Below are 16,369 nucleotides of genomic sequence, written 5' to 3'. Positions count from 1 at the left end.
TCTCTTATGTCCGTTCGCGTTGGATAAAGAATCACACACTTTGGGGTTCCGTTGGCCTTTTGATGGCGTTGCTTTTATCGATACTACCTTGCTGAGCGCAGTCACGACTTCTGGGTACGGGTAACCTTAGGTATAACCTCTTTATCATCTTTTTGAGCATCTGTTACAAGGTCTGGTTGATTGCTTGCTTGCCTATGCACAGCTGCCGCTTGCGGACTACCTCGACGAATACTGAGTCTCCGTTTCCGTCGGCAAGTTCAGGCGCGCGTGCGGAGGAGCGCACGTGTGCGTAGTCGTTCGTGGCAATCGGTTACTTCGGCAAAAGCGGTATACTGGCCCATTACACGCACCTATACCTTAACGCAATCCGTCTACTTCACGATGGAGCCAGAGACACGGCGCTAGCGGTCGGTCAGTGATTATTATACGCGCACCACCTCTCGTTCTCGTTGAACAACACGCGAATGGATGCGAAACGCTACGCGGCAAGATGATCTCTAAAGTCAAAGCCGCCTTAAAAGAAAAGGGGAACAGCAACAGCATCATCGTCGTCATTAGCATTATCAGCGGCAGGCAGTGGCGGAAAGAGGTAATGACACGAGACGGCAGGTCAGATCGGCCGACGGCCGGCTCACTAAACAGCTCTATCGACTACGTAAGTGAGAAGCAACCATCTGGATGGAAAAGAAAGCATTGTACAGATAAATATAGGACGATAAAAACGTGACAGCGCATTAGGAGCTGGCTACGATGTGAGTTCGAGTAGGGCACGACAACGACAACGACGATAACAATTGCCATATTGTGATGTGCGGTGGTAGAAAAATTATGCGTTGGATCACCGACGAGAGCTGGTTTGTAAGCTCTATAGAGGCCGCTGCTAGGTATGACATAGTTCCTCGACGCATTGGGTTTAGCCCAAAGAGCTTACCTCGCCTAGGTCAACTTAAATCGCAGCGATAGATTCTCGCAGAGGAAGTAGTATCAGCTCGAAGCCTGTGTCGCTGGCTCCACCGATCGCATTGATCTGAATCGAACAGCAGAATCCAGCCGACGAGAAGCGCTAACGAAAAATCAAAGAGAAAAAGGTCGACAAGAATGAACAAAATGAGGAGGCGCACAGTGGGCGACGACGACGACGTCTGCTGATGCGACTATTGTTGCACTCCGTAAACCCATTCACCTGAAGACCGACTCCGTCCTGCTTTTTGCTAGCTAAGCGCGTACTCGGGCAGTGTTAGGGCCAACAACTGATGTCACGACTTCGATGTGTGCTAGGAAAAATCGTTTCGGCGAACGGTGTTGGTAGCTTGTTATGCCTCTAAAAAAGGCTGTCTCGCTGCGAAACAATAGCGCCAAGGGAAGAACTGCATTAGATCGATGCTCTAAATAGGTGTTCGATAAATCGTATCCGAAATAGGAATGATAGGGCTGCTTTAATGCAGAGCAGAAACCAGCACACTTCCACCCATCCATCCATCTCTCTCATGTGTAGACTTCCTGAGCACTTGACTTTGTCTCAATGCGAATTGTATCCAGCTAAAAAGCGTAGTACCGAGTCAATAGCGAAGCAGTTGGATACGACATTTATTACTTACGAGAAGATAACTTACAGTAAACATTATAACTTAATATATAGTACAATATCCTAAGCATGAGCGTACATCTACACAAGGTTCCCATATAGATTTCTAAGTGTATCCCATCGATATATGAGATACGGTACCGTATTCGCGCCAACTATATTGGAACACTGTTGGGTGCGCGCCTATAAAATCACGCAGGTTGGAGGAGATGGATTTTAAGAAGAAATTGAATTGAGTGGACTGGAAGACGGAGGAGAGGAATGGCAGAACCAGTGAAATTATCCTTTTAGATTACGGTTCCCCTCCTTTTTCGGGTGATTGACGGAACTATTAACATTGGCTGCCGTTATTTTTGTCCGACTGTCGAACCATCGGCTTCTCTCGATATAACCGAACTGGGCGAGATAGCAAAGCGGCTATTTTCAAATAGATCAGCAGCCAGCAAACGAGACAGACATAAGGGGAACTCGGCTACGCCCTAAAACATATCCGAAGAAAATGTAAATCGCGTTTTGGGTCACTAGGGGATTCGTCATCGATGTTTGGCCTCGAAAAGATGTCAACTATAACGCTTATTTGATGCTTCGTATCGACTGTATTATGTGGTCACTGATTATTGCCTATCACGTATTGCACTACATGTGGATTACCGTTTCAACCCGTGCCAATATATCCATTTACTCCCATATTTACTAAGCTTATGTTTCTGGATGGAGAGCAGCGGCTCTGTATAGCATTCGTCGGTTATCTTCTTTCTAAGTTCTGTCAGTTCTCAGGGTTGTGCTAGAAAAGTGAATTTCGACAGGCGGCACCGGTGGCAGCCGCGTCGATGGAACAAGCGGAGGAGACGGCTGGCAATCGTTGCTAACGACGCTATTTTCAGTTCACTAACAGCGCTAGCAATGCATCGTGGTCAAACAGATATCTAACGTCATCCAGTTGAGCGGTCGTCCCGACTGACCGCAAACGCAGTCCAGCCAGCAGCAGACAGTCGCATGCCTGCCCGAACGCTTTTCGTCCGCCGATAGCCTACTCTGCTACTGAATTACCGCATCTTAATAGTAGAATCCTCGCAACGCTGTTGGTACTGCTGTTTACAGCCGGTAGTAGTTTTTCGATCCGTGCATTGACAATGGTGGCTCCTATCCATTGAGGGAAGAGTATTTAAGTTAGTTTCACAGTTAGGCAAAGACTGCGTGGGTGACAATCGAGATACGTGTAAAATATCTTGAAACTCAGAGCATAGTTCTTCCTGTTTCGATTTAGCTCGGCCTTTCTACTGCTGGCGTTGCAGGTGCTGTGGCATCAGCTGGCACAAAATATCGGAAAGAGTTAGTGCTGGATCACTTGAGAGGAGCATTCGACAAACCATCCCCACTCCCACCTACCTTTGCTCTGCTGGACTTTGTCAACGGAATAAAAAAAATAGACCATTAAACAAGCTGTGTCCCACTGTCCAGTTTATACGTGTTCTGTGAAAAGGCGAACAGACGACCCAACGGGTACGGGAGCTCGGTCAAACGGACGCTCCTCGTACGATGCTTATTTAAGTTATTAACGCTAGGACATATTGCATTCGTCGCAAGCGTAACCTCTAAATTGTACAGCCGCACCCTTAGGCATAACCCAGCTCGATGATAAAGAAAAACAGGGCTGAATCGTAGAATGTGTTCGATTGATAATCCTATTGAGTAATTAGTGAGATAAATACGTATGTACGTAGGCATATTTTTGGCTCGTATTTCAAAAAGTGACAAGGGCGGAGAAACTAGCAAAAAAAATTCTCTACTAGAATATAAACGGTATATCTAGCGGATCGTTTTTGAGACAAACCTCAATTTTGACGTGGATAAAGGAAATATCAATTTCCGGTTGTGCAGCTGAGTCCTCTGTGCTGACCAGTTCATCTGTCAGGTAAATCTAATAAAATCAATCACAATCTATATATTGATAGTTTGGTCCGAGGGTTTAGATGTTGCGTAATATACGAAATTGTGTTACTTGTATAAAACCGTTAGCGATATCAAAACGCATTTATCTCGATGCCTGAATTGTAACAGGCACATATTTATCGTCGCGGTTGCTGGTCCCATCATCTCAATAGTCATTGTTCTGCACAGTCGATATTGATAATCTGCAGACTGAAAAAAAATACAAATGGTTGGTCTCATTGATTAGTTCTGGAGCTGGAGGCGTTCTTCTCAATATTCGCTTTTCCTTCTTTTTTTTTCTTGCCCGCCATATATTCCCATGACGCTTGGCGGAAACGATAATTAGCTGAGGGTCGGCCCCTCGCTTTTTCGCTCGATCAATTGATGGATGAAACGGCAAAACGAGTCACATTCGATGTCGTAGGCCGCATACGTCAGTGACGGAGCAATCGCATCTTTGCTGCTGCCACCGCCGCCGTCGGTTACTGTGACTGTCATTGAGCCTCCTGATGATCTAGCTACCGAAAGCCTAAATCGTGTTATCGCAATGAAAGATAACACTTGCTACTAATCGAATAGACTACTGCAACAAACGCTTCCACCAACGAAGCTTCGAGTCCATCCGCTTTTTGCTTTACTTTGGCCTAAGACTACAATTCGACTGCCTCAGCGCCAGGCCACGTTTGGTCTTCCACACGGGTCGACTCCCCCCACGCGTACCACTGTTGCCATCGCTGTCAATCAGTCCTACTAAAAAAAACGTCTAATTATTTGCTCAGTACTGTTATTATTCTACGATTGCACTAAGCATTGATCAAAGCTTGCCTATGCAAGTTCAAACTTCTGAACCATCGTGATTATATTGGGTCATGGCGAGCTTTGACATGGCGGAGCTGGCCTTCGCAGCGGCAGCAACGTCAACACTAGCAGTGGCTATACGCTCGGGACATTGTAAGTATGCTACGACGATATACATACGCAGCCACACTAACAGGCCTTTGCTTTCGCGGCCTGCCTGCGGCTACGGTGGACATCAGGGAAAGCGGCCAGGGACATTATACCGTAGTACAATAACTTTTTGCTAATTTCAATCTTTTTTGTTTCCCTCTATCCTTTAGTACTGAAGAAGAACTAGAAGACCCCAACTGGGGCACAATATAAATTTTATCTAAGTAATATGTATATATACTAATGTATTAGCTGAACATTTTTTCACTCCCGCAGTAGCAGAATCTACAGGTGACTTTTATATTAGATCTAAGCTGCCGATAAGCAATTTATTTAACCATACACTTATTTCACAATTATATCTAAAATGTTAACAGACCCGTTTAACGAATACGTACTCAACTGTTAATGTAGAATTTTCACCAGTCGTTAGCCATATATATATATATGGCATGGTACCTAAATTTGGACGTACTCTAACGGGCTGCCTGTCGTAGCGGGCATGCGCTCATCTGCTATTCCGCGCATCAGGGAAAAGACATTTCCTCTTGGAACGAAAACAAACCCACCATGCCGAAAGACAGCGCGTCATCTTTAAAACTTTAATGGATGTTATCCGCTATTATCCAGTTCCATAAACTGGGCGTAAAAACTGCATTCGTTTAGCAAAATACGGAATACTTCGAAAATAACTGAATAATAGCATTAAATTGAACCCGAAATGGTACTGGGTAGTGGTTATGTTGTGTAGTCATGACTGTCAAAAAACACAATTGTTTTTGTCCGTACCATCCCAATTTAGGTGCTGATATATATAAAGCTTTGACAGCTAGGTTCCCCTTTTTTTTGCTGCACCTACCAAATTGGTGCCTTCCTCGGCCTGCTACAGTAGGAAAGGTAGACGAAGCATTACACACACCGATCGAATTAGTTACTCAACGGACGGCTGAGTAGATGGTCATTTGGTCACCTCTCGGGGATCGTCGACTAAAAATACATGTTGCTACATATTCGCTTCCGTGAGTGAATGTCCACTGGCACTAACTCGGCCATCATCACTATAACGCGCATATCATCTTAATGAAAAAAAGAAGCCAGCTTTAACTTTTTCGAAATTATCCCTAAGCTCTGATTTGGATCCGAAGCAAAAGTAGAATCGGCAGGCGCAGACCGTTGTGTCAACTGTTTCATATCTGTGCTTGCTGAATGAGAGCGTATTGGCAGTCGGCATGGTAACAATAAGCCAACTGTCACACCTTACAACAGAGCGTGTCCACTTGTTTGCGGCTTGCAACGAAACGGCTTGATATATGTTGACGATACAACAACCACCGTTGGCTATGCCGTACGTTATACCGTGCGGCCAACTGCCAAGCAATGACGAGGCAAGACAACCTGGTGACGAGAGCCTGCTCCATAGGGTAGGTTTCGTCTACATTGGTGCAGGGTAAAAAAAATCCTATTCGGCTATACAAGGAGCCGAGACACAATCTGCAGAAGTACTGCAGTTCAGAGGCACGTCCTGATGTTGACAAGCCAACTCTTCGTAATTTCACACATAGATCGAACGATGGATTTAGCATACTGATTTTACACTGTAAATAAGTGCCGCCCATGAGCTACGATGGCATGGGCTGGCTTGTCACGTCATAGTAGCAACGTCGCGAGACATGGCGTATTACAGGAAGCGCTCCTCAGAACAAAACAGCTACGGGCGTTCTCTATAGTTGACCGAAACAGTTAGCTATTGGATTTTATTTAATTAGCATATTACTACCCTGCCATTTGTCAATGATTTCCAACTGCTTCACTTTGGTCGGGGCAAACGTTTAGTTTTTTTTCTTTAACGCGTGAGGGAACATATAGTCATTGGGCAATCAAATAAGGCTACTTAGAAATTTCACAGATTGTCGAGTTTGATTGAAGTTATCCTCGTACCTAAAATGAATTTCTGCGTGCGGTTTTGTACGTAAAACCTATTTTTTTTCTATTTGTTTCGATGCTAGGACATGTAGCGACACACGGTCGGTAGAGAAACATGTTTGACCTGCTTCGGAAAGAGAGGCACCCGAGACGCAATGGCTGCTTATAAAAACATGTATGAACAATCTATCCGTTCCGATCAATTTGATTTCGATTTGCTTAGTTATGGAAAGACAGACGATTCGAGATATTATTTATCATCCATCCACCAGTTATCGTTATGCTCGTTTATTCGGTGATATAACGTTTTATATTATTTCAAAGTACAAATCGATAATTTGTCTGTCTTTGTGAACGTTGCGGAAAGATCTCACAGAATAGCAGCGGATTCCAGTGGCCAGATTTTTAAATAAAAAAAAAAAATGGGCAATCGCGAAGAGAATTTTCTGAGTACGGTCGAATTATCAAAATATGCAGTTGACAATATAATGGAGAAGGTAAAGAATAGAGCGCCATTGTCATCAAAAAAAAGCGGGAAACAATGCGCGAAACTAATATGCATGCACGACACAGCGAGGAGACGGGGTTCCCAAGAAAAAGGGTGGCAGAGTGCGGCTTCAAAGAAGTCTTCCGACATTGTGTTGGAATGAACGACCGGCTAAAAACGGTAAGCTAAATTATGCACAGAAATTTACGCTTTTCGAATGGACTAAACAAGTTCTAAGTTGGATTGTAGAAGACTGAAAAAAAATCTGTTTTTCAGATGAATCACATTTTGCAAATCTAAACAATAACATCCAACACGTTTAGAGGCGTTACGGCCAAAGATTTCACGAGACCTCTGTTGTTCAACACATGGGCCTTGATTTTCCTCTACGGCATAGGGGGCCTACATTCCGTCAATGGGATTATGGATAAACGACAGTACAATGAAGCAGATCAGGAAAAAATTTAAATAAAATAAAAGAACTCGCTTTAAATACGAGAATGATGTCCAGATGGGATTTATTCATTCAAGTATAGCAAATCACTATGCCATATGGCAAAGTGTGTCTCCGACAAGGTTGTCTTAGCGATGCTGAGCTTCTGCTATGGCCTGAAAATTCACCCGATTTGAATCCCATCGAAAACGTTTGGCTTGACGTGAAAGAGCAACTTAGGCCCAGACAGAAGGTCCCGAATATCTCACCGTTCGAGAATACAGCGTCCCAAATATCGGCTCAGGATTCGGGCCTGATGGAAGAAATGCGAAATTGCATTCGGAATAAGTGCTTTTCCTTCTACCACCGTTTAAACACCTCTCCAGTGACCATGTTGCCACATATGCTATCGTTAGAAAGCAGAGGAGGTAACTTTAACATAGAAAAAATCGCATGCAGATATTTACTTTGGGTGTGGAGCTATTTCCCATCAAACTTGGCAATGTATGAAATTTCCAAGAGACCTTATTTAATAGGCCAGTAAATTTATGCGTTCACTTTATATATATATATATATATATATATATATATATAATGCGTATACTTTTCAAACATATTTATGCGACCCTTTGTTCGTTCCATACACTATGCCACGTTGTATCCATCCTACCCATGTTTTAGATATCAGTTTACAGAATCGTTCTATAAGGACCTAACCAAAAACGTTTGGAGAATAGAAAAGTAATAGTAATAGCGCGATTTTAGTGAGAAATAACAACAGTATAAGATAGATGCTAAAGAAAATCATGTAATTCAATTTTTAGCTGCAGCTTTTATATGGATTATCGAACGTTTGAGCTGCTCAAACTAACACACAGAAGAACTCATAATAAAGGTCAACTATCCCGTAAGCACTACTCATTTCGACTCGAAAAACAGCCTTTATCCTCCTTCTGATCATATAAACAATACACAAACCCTTTGTGGATTTGCTTGCGGTACAATGTTATCCATCAATATGATGCAAAAAATCTTGGCCCCAAACATACCTGTCATAACATGTTAATACGATATAAAACAGTTACGAACAATCGACAAATCTGACATCGCTTTCAACGTCTCTCGTCAACGATCACCCCTCTAAAACTCATCGAGTTCCGCTCTGCTTCGTGAACCTGCCTGAGGCTTCCCTTTTTTTTTCTGGTTTTTTTTGGTGCCTGCCGTCGTTCACAACAATGGTTTCCATCAAAAACGCTGTCATTGCTAAGCGTAACTGGGCAGCACTCAGAACCGTAGGCGTCGTACTGAAGTGAACCGGACGCATTAGCGCAGTTTACATCTATGTGACAACCACCTCATAACACAATGTCTGATCTTCCTACGCTGATATTTTATACTGCTGTCTGCCTACCAGGTCTCCGAGTGTCACTGGCATCTGCTTTGACGGTCGGCCGCTTGCTGTCAGTGAGGGCTGTTGTTGATATAAGAGAATCAAAAATGAATAAAACTAACCAGTAAATAAAAGTATGGCTATAGGGGAATGGGGTTGTTTTTGTGCGCCTCAACTCTATTGTCTACCAAAACTACAACGCAATGGCCAGGCGCAAAGAGAGCAACACTGCCAAACATGTAAGACCTGTATTGACAATGAACATTGCGCTTAATATTGCTTCCCTTAGAACTTATTCGCACGTTTAAAAATATATGATAACGATCTTGAGCTTGACTGTACCCACCACTGGCCACCTCATTGTTACCATTCGAGCATCCATCAGACTCCTTTTGTTGGGCAAATAATTGCTTCGATAAGGTTTCGGGTAGGCATAGCATCATTAAGCACCTATACCTCGAACACCTATGAAAAAATTAACTATTGCTGGATGCATGTCACCACAACTAGCCGCGTGCCCTTTATTTAGTCCATCCGATAATTAACATATAAGGCCTCAAAAAAAATTTTGCCTCCAAATGAAAGAAAATGGGACAAACAAGAGTGAATATAGTAGCCAAGTCTTTCCAGGATAGGTATGAAGGATTGCACCTCTAAGAGGTAATTAAATGTGAGTGCTGGCAATACGTAACAGGATAAAGCGAGTTTTCCATTGACGATCAAATCAAAAAGCAGAGCACCATGCCCGCAAGAGGATCGAGGGCCATGTTAAAACACCTACAAAAAAATGTAGTATCGAATGGCACTAGCTACTGGATCCTGTACAAGCAATTAATAACAGTGTTGAGCGGGTTGATTATATAGCGTTCGTTCGGTCAGAATTCGCAGCAACGCGCAATTATATCGTCTTCAGGGTTTAGTTATATGAAATAAAAGCTCCGGAAACAATGGTCGTAATAGAACGAGAAGGACAACATGAGTGAGTACCGACGCTGATAATTATGACGAACAGCGACGCAGAATAGAAGCTTCCTTGATGGCGCTTCTCTTTCTTAGTTACCACCATAGGCATCGACTCCTACTGGGGCATCTCCCTCACTACCGCAACCTTCATAATTTTCATGTTCATCTGTATGTCTACTCTCAAGTAATCATCGAGGAGCAACCGTAGTTTTTTTTTGCTTTTTGCCCCACACGATGCCTTTCGGTTACATCTGTTAGTTTGAAAACTGTGTCAGCTGTAGTGCTTTTATATCTCAGAATACAGAAGCTGTTAGGTCGTGAAAAAAAGCTCCCATGAACTTTGTGTATGTATTTCTGCGCATATACCAGAAGCATTAATGTCGAGGTGCTCTTCGAAGTTGAAAGTGCGCGTAAAAAATTCGCAATTACTACCCCATATTTTTTTCGCAGATTAAACGATTGGTACATTGGTGTCATTGGTCAAGTTGAAACCCTTTGAGCGACCTAAGGATTCTGGTTATTTCACTATCACCGCCCACACTTTCTGATTTGTTCAGTTAACGTTGATGTTTAATGCGTTGAGTCTGCTGGGTCAGTAGAAGTTTGTTTCGCCGGAACGAGGCGCCATCACCGCCGCGGCCGCCATCATCATCTGTCGCTTTCCTTGTCCTGTTCGGCTGTTAATTGGAAGGTACAGCACGCTTTCCTTCATCGAGCTCGATTCCGCCTTCTCCAAGCACCTCGCTTTCCAGTCGAACAGCCGCGGCAGCAACAATGGCAAGTCACCAACATCTTTGCCTTCTCGGACTCCGCACGTTATGGCGTCTGCACGTTTGCAGTTTGTTGCGTACAATCGTAACAGAACGTATTATAGCATACCAGAATTAAACTGGCACCAAGACCACAAGCCGCACCACCATTAGGATTCTGGCCGGCACCATGGCGTTGCACTGGAGGGAGCTTGTCACATCGTCATCTCACGTAACTCTCATGGATTTTCGTCGTCATTGAGAGCGCTGTCGTAGCAATCATTCCGTGGAACATTCGTGTAGTCGAGTGATTGTCGTCCATGATTGTTGCCTCGACGATCCGATGTCGATCGAGACAACAACGTCTATGTCAATGCCAGAGAGGCTCCTTCGAGCGAACGGACGGTGGGGTTGGGGCCACTTTGCTACCGACGGTTTTAACATACGACCAACGACCCACCGGAGCACGTAGCGTGCATCACTGAACGTTGCACTCAGTGGCAGTGGATTCACAAGAGCACGAAATGCAATTCAGCTGCCGCCGGCGTCGCCGCCAGCAGTGGTATTGTTACACGGCACAATCCGAGAGAACAGTCAGCCCGATTCGGGAAGGCTGTTGTTGCACCGCTATATACGTGCGGGCACGCTTTCACCCGGTTCATCTCGCCGCAGGGACAGAAAAGTTGACAAAAAGACACTGCCACTCGCTTCCAACGTCCACATAAATCTGTCGACAGCTCCGTAAATGTCATCTCACCGAAAGCAACAAAACTGAGACCGAACAGTGAACTGTCAAACGAATGCGCTACAGCTCTATATCCAGAGCTATTTGGTGATTTAGCGTGGCTTGCAGTAGACGCGCGTTATACCACCAAAATATTTTGGTGCCGTGATCGTCACAGCTACTGACATGCTTATGGCTATTATGGAACTTCAGATTACCCAGATGTGTCGTACACACGAACAGCCTAGGGAGCCACAAACGATTCTCTCACCGTGCGCCCTCGCATCTAATTGAAAGCTTCGCACTATTTTACCACTCAATTACTTTTTTACTGTTCAAACTGTACAGCTGAAGGTGGCATCCGAGCGATCACCCGCAACGACATCGGTCATCCGCAATATTTTCTACTCTGCAAAAGGTATATGGATGTCATTATTATAAATGGCACGCCTAATCGTTGTTGCCCCGCCGCCTTTGCTACCACAGAGTTCGAGAAGGCTGTTGCGGAAGACGTTTCAGCGACCCAATGCTGTGGCCGTCCCGCATACCAACAGTGTCAGACGCGTCGTTGTGTGTACGAATATATTAGGCACATAGAATGGCGATACGCAGTGCCAGCGTAACAGCAAAGTCGTCGGGCGCGTCATAAATCGTTTGCTGACATTAACTGAGGCAAGTGTCCGAATCGCTAAGCGAGTGAGTGAGCAAGCAACGGTAGTAGTCGTAGCAACAGCAGGCGGCGGTCTTTGCCTCCGTTTTCCTCCCTGCGTCATAGAAGAGCTGCTGCTGCTGCTGCTGCTGCTGCTGCTGCTGCTGCGCTTATTGATCGTAACGGTGCTGGTAACGACAGGAGCGCGAAGGGCGGCTAGCGGGCGGCGGGCTTTAGGCCGGCGGACCAAAGTAGGTCACTACTAGTCACTCCGAGGGCAGTAGCAGAGGCAATAAGCATGGTGGCGGGCCATCGCCACAGATCTCATCGTGACTTTCGGGCCCTTACACAGGCAACTCTACCATGAGCATTAGCACCAGTGCTGCCGCTATTGTATTAGTGCGATTCTCCCAACGTTTAACTACGATCGCGTAACATGTGCTAATTACGTATGCGTATGCATTATGCGTCCGCTGCACACCGAAAAACGAAAACCGAAGCGTACCAATGGAACGCTAGCGAGAGACAACTTCGAGTGATGCTCGGAAATTGAGAGAAATTATAACGCCATACACCATTACAGGATCGGTACACTCTACAAACAAATAGGTACATGTACAGGTAGAAGTATACCAGCAAACGACGTAAACGAGATATAAATAGCTGGCAAGGCTCAATGCAACGATCCATCTATTAGAAAAAATATACACAGAGTGATAAAATTACGAGTAATACTGTTACATGAGCAAGCATTAAGAGGTGAATCAGACCTATTAACAAACTTAATATAACCACCCCACCAAGTTTCGTCGGCTATCCTACTGTATGTAGATAGTTGAGGTTAAAACGATCCCTCAAAATTTTATCGTTTATGTATATATTTAGAATATAATGTATCTATCTGTAGACAGACAAAACTTCGTTATAAAATAGGTAAAGCTTTAATTTTAGGCCACGCATAGTCAATTGGACCTTTCGAACCAGGGCACACTGCAATTGACAGAGCCATAGACACTTGCCGCCATTTACCGGCATATTGCATTTTATGCGTATTCTGTTGCACATTGAACTTTGCATACTACGAATCCAAAAAAGTACCGTATACAATTACAGATTTTTTCTATGGACAGACGTCAAACAAGCGTTCGTATTTACTTATCTAGTAAGCATACAAGTGTATCTATTATGTATTTATCTCCGTCATCATTTGTATAGTGAGGTATAGCATCCCCCTAACATTAGGAATGGGGACCATCGTTGTTGTTCTTGCTGTGTAGTGGTACTTGTATTTTTGCTATAATAACGGAATAGTCGTACCTCGGCAGCGGGGACAGCAGGCGCAATGTCGAAGGATTCTTTCGCAGGCACTGAGCACCGGTGAAAGACGACCGTCGCAAGCAGCCGTAGATGGCGGCAGGTGAGCCTGATGCTCTTGTGGAGACCGTTGCTGCTGCTGTGAAAGATGTTTTTCTTGTTGCTGTTGTTGTGGTTTGTGCTTTTGTTGTTGAGACGATAGCGGGACTGGCGGCTTTCGCGGCCAGGTCGACGACGTTGGTGGTTGTTGTTGCAGTTGTTGGGGCTCGGGTGAGGATACGTAGGTGGCTAAGGGGTTTGGTGCCTCGGGGGGCGTGATGCCTCCCCGGGGCTGCTCCGGCCGCTCCGGCAGTCTGGAGTGAGACCCGTTCGCCTGCCGTACGACAGGCGACCCGCCGCTTCGCCTCGTAAAGAAGACGACAACGACGACGACGACGACGGCGACGACGCCGCCGCTTGGCCCACTCGGCCTGCCCGCACGCCGGGCTCCAGACGCAGTGCAGCGTTGCACTCAATAATGACCGCCGGCGCTGGTGCCCTCGTTCTTGTTTTATAATAGCTCCTGCGGTTGCCGCTGTTGTTGCTGTGGCGGCCGCCGCCGCCGCCGCTGCCGCCGCGGGTTCACGTTGCGTCTCTACTGATTTATCGTAACCCTCGTAGCTGCCCCTGCACACTTCGTCAGACACGAATTCGAACCTCTCGTGCAGCTGGTACCCCTGAGAATCTCTGCTTTCCTTTTCGGACCTCTGGTTACTACCAACAGCAAATTGGTGTTCGAATTCTTTGCGTAGCTTTCGATTTCGCCGTTTCGACCCTGAATTCGCTGGCGCTTGGAATCTTTTTAAATCTTCAGTTCGTCTGAACTCAGCCCACGAGATCGAAGGGAAGCGACGGCACAGTCTGAAATCTTCGTTGTCAAAGCGGTCCTCTAGCTTCTTTAGTGGGCGTCGAGCGTCAGACGTTTCAGAGGGTGACTGCGACACGGACGACTTCGACGGCTCCGGTATCTTCGGAAGTGACTGCAGCGACGGTAATTGCAGCGACTCGGGCCGCGACTTGCGCTGGCAACGTGGGGGCGACCGGCCGCATCTCATGGCTCCATAATGGGCGTTTAGAGTCTCCCGCGACGCCGCTCACTGCTTACCGCCCACGCAGTAGCAGCACGAGGGAGAAAGAACGAAATAAACAATCTGGCTGAATGACAAAGCCAGACTGTAAAACGAACAGCTTTGAAGCCGATTTCCTACTCTCGTTTGACAGACGAATGCTACTTGGCTTCAGCCTTCAGTTACAGGTTGCTGCATCTACGAGGTCTGCGCACTCGGCCAGCCGTTTGATTGCTGACTATAGTGCGTAACTAGGTTGCCAGTCTCTAATAGTACTACTCATACTCAAAAAAAAGCTTCAAGTAGCATACGATTCGCGATGGTGTTCAGTACTTTTTGTGGTTGGTGTGTTGGTTTCCTTTAGTTTGTTTTTCCTTTGTCGCTCTTGTACTTGCTATACTTATGTTGCATACGCTCTTTCTAGTCTTACTACTCCAACAAATACCGTCACGGCAGCTATTGGCACTTCCGCTCTTTGATCTACGGCGCGCAACACCGGATTGTCTGGCGGAATAGTAGTACCCGTACACCAGCCACTATCCGTTGTGGCAACGGCGTCATCGCGATTCCGATGACGATTAAGGATCAGTAACAGCGGCAACAATAACAAACAACTGCAGCAGCTATTACGGAGGTGAAGCGATGCATACAAGAAGCACGGAAACCTACATTAGTTGTAACGTACCGGTCGTCACCTGTGACGCCAGTCCCCAAAAACTGAAGCTTCCAACTTTTTTCTTCTTTTTCTGATATGAGTACTAAGGTCACTCCACTAGCTAACACACAAGTGCTATGGACACGGCCGAGCTCGGAACGTGGCAACAGTTGGCCCCTGGACAATGTCTCGTGTGCCCCTGTTGCCGTTGTCGCCAGGCACGATAGACGCGAGATTTCTGGTCGAATGACCCCAACTGAAATCGTTGTCTCGTTAACGCGAGACCTTATCCTAAAACACAACCCAAATTATCACCAGCAAAAGCAGGGAGCTACGCTGTACAGAGCTCCTTTGTCCCCTATATATTCTCTCGGTCCTCTCCTTTCTGTGTTTGCTAATACGAGATGATGATCACAGATACCGTCTCATCGATGCAAGATGGTGTTGGATAATGAAGGAGGCTGATGTTTCTCGGGCTTCATCCAGGTTTTATTTATTCACACTCTTATCGCCTCACAGGTCCTGGTTAAACTAAATGTATCGGCATTCAAGCAACCTTGTTGAACAAGTACCTTGTTCCAATTTTACACCTTTAAACTTCCACTTCTCCTTGTCGTGCGCACATATAGACACACATACACACTTGTCTTTCCGTTGCTTGACGCTGGTCGCAACCGTTACCACTACCGCTACCGTCGTCGCCGTCGCCGTCGTCGTCGTCGTCGCCGTCGTCGTTTGCGTTTGCGATTCCGATACTTTTGATGCTGTTGTTGTCGTTATTGCTGCTGCTGCTGCTGCTGCTGCTTTTGCAATGATTTGCGATTTTTACAACGACGATGCTGGTCTTCGTTCACACTGCTTGTTTTGTTGCTCACGCATGCTTTCCGCTACGGTATATTCAATACGAGCTGTTGTTATAGTAAACGTAGTAGCGCTATTGATGATAGTAGCACTTGTGCTTGGTGCATCCAGCCAATCGGCACACGCACGCACCACCTTCGCCGCGCTCGCAAATATCGTCGTAGAAGCTGCTGCTGCTGCCAGCTGGAGTAATTTGAAGCGTTAGAGTAAGCGTCTGGTGGCTCATTTCTCACTACGAAAATACGTTGGACAACGTTGAACAGCAGAGCTAGCTTTTCTTAAGATTTTTCGTTCTCTTTTCGGCTTTTCCATTCCCGCTCTCCCTCTGTCCCTCTCCCTTGTTTCTATCTCTACGAGTTTAGTGTGATATAGCAGCAGCACTGCCGTCTAATGTGGTACGCTAGTGGCCTCGTAACGCAGATATAGCAGGGCAGCACTTGTAGGCGAGGGGACAAACAGCGGACAGGCAGTCAGACAGGCGCACAGATTAGCGAACTCCGGTTGCCACCAGCAGAAGTAAAACAGAAAACGGATGTACAGAAACCGAAAAACGAGCAGAAACAGATACATGGATAAATAGATAAATGATAATGACAGCGGTTAGGCCCCCAACTAACCGGCTACGAACCGACTAACTACCGCTGAGTGTC

At 45.7% G+C, this 16,369-nt stretch overlaps 1 protein-coding gene across 5 annotated transcripts in view; it reads right to left on the bottom strand.

The window, feature by feature from the left end:
- LOC111250046 (uncharacterized) overlaps nucleotides 1-16,369 on the bottom strand; it is a 107,978-nt gene that overhangs the window by 84,380 nt on the left and 7,229 nt on the right. Inside the window, exon 1 of one of the 5 annotated variants that reach the window (XM_086987490.1) lies at nucleotides 88-477. The exons of the other annotated variants lie outside the window; for them this stretch is intronic. Within the exon in view, the coding sequence (XP_086843616.1) occupies nucleotides 88-160 (73 nt within the window). The 5' untranslated portion in view covers nucleotides 161-477. Of the gene's footprint in view, nucleotides 1-87; nucleotides 478-16,369 lie in introns of those variants that run through there. 5 annotated transcript variants of the gene reach the window in all.

Source organism: Varroa destructor, unplaced genomic scaffold, assembly GCF_002443255.2.
Source record: "Varroa destructor unplaced genomic scaffold, Vdes_3.0 BEIS01000004.1, whole genome shotgun sequence".
NCBI lineage: Eukaryota > Metazoa > Arthropoda > Arachnida > Mesostigmata > Varroidae > Varroa > Varroa destructor.
This window is presented reverse-complemented; position numbering and strand designations above follow the sequence as displayed.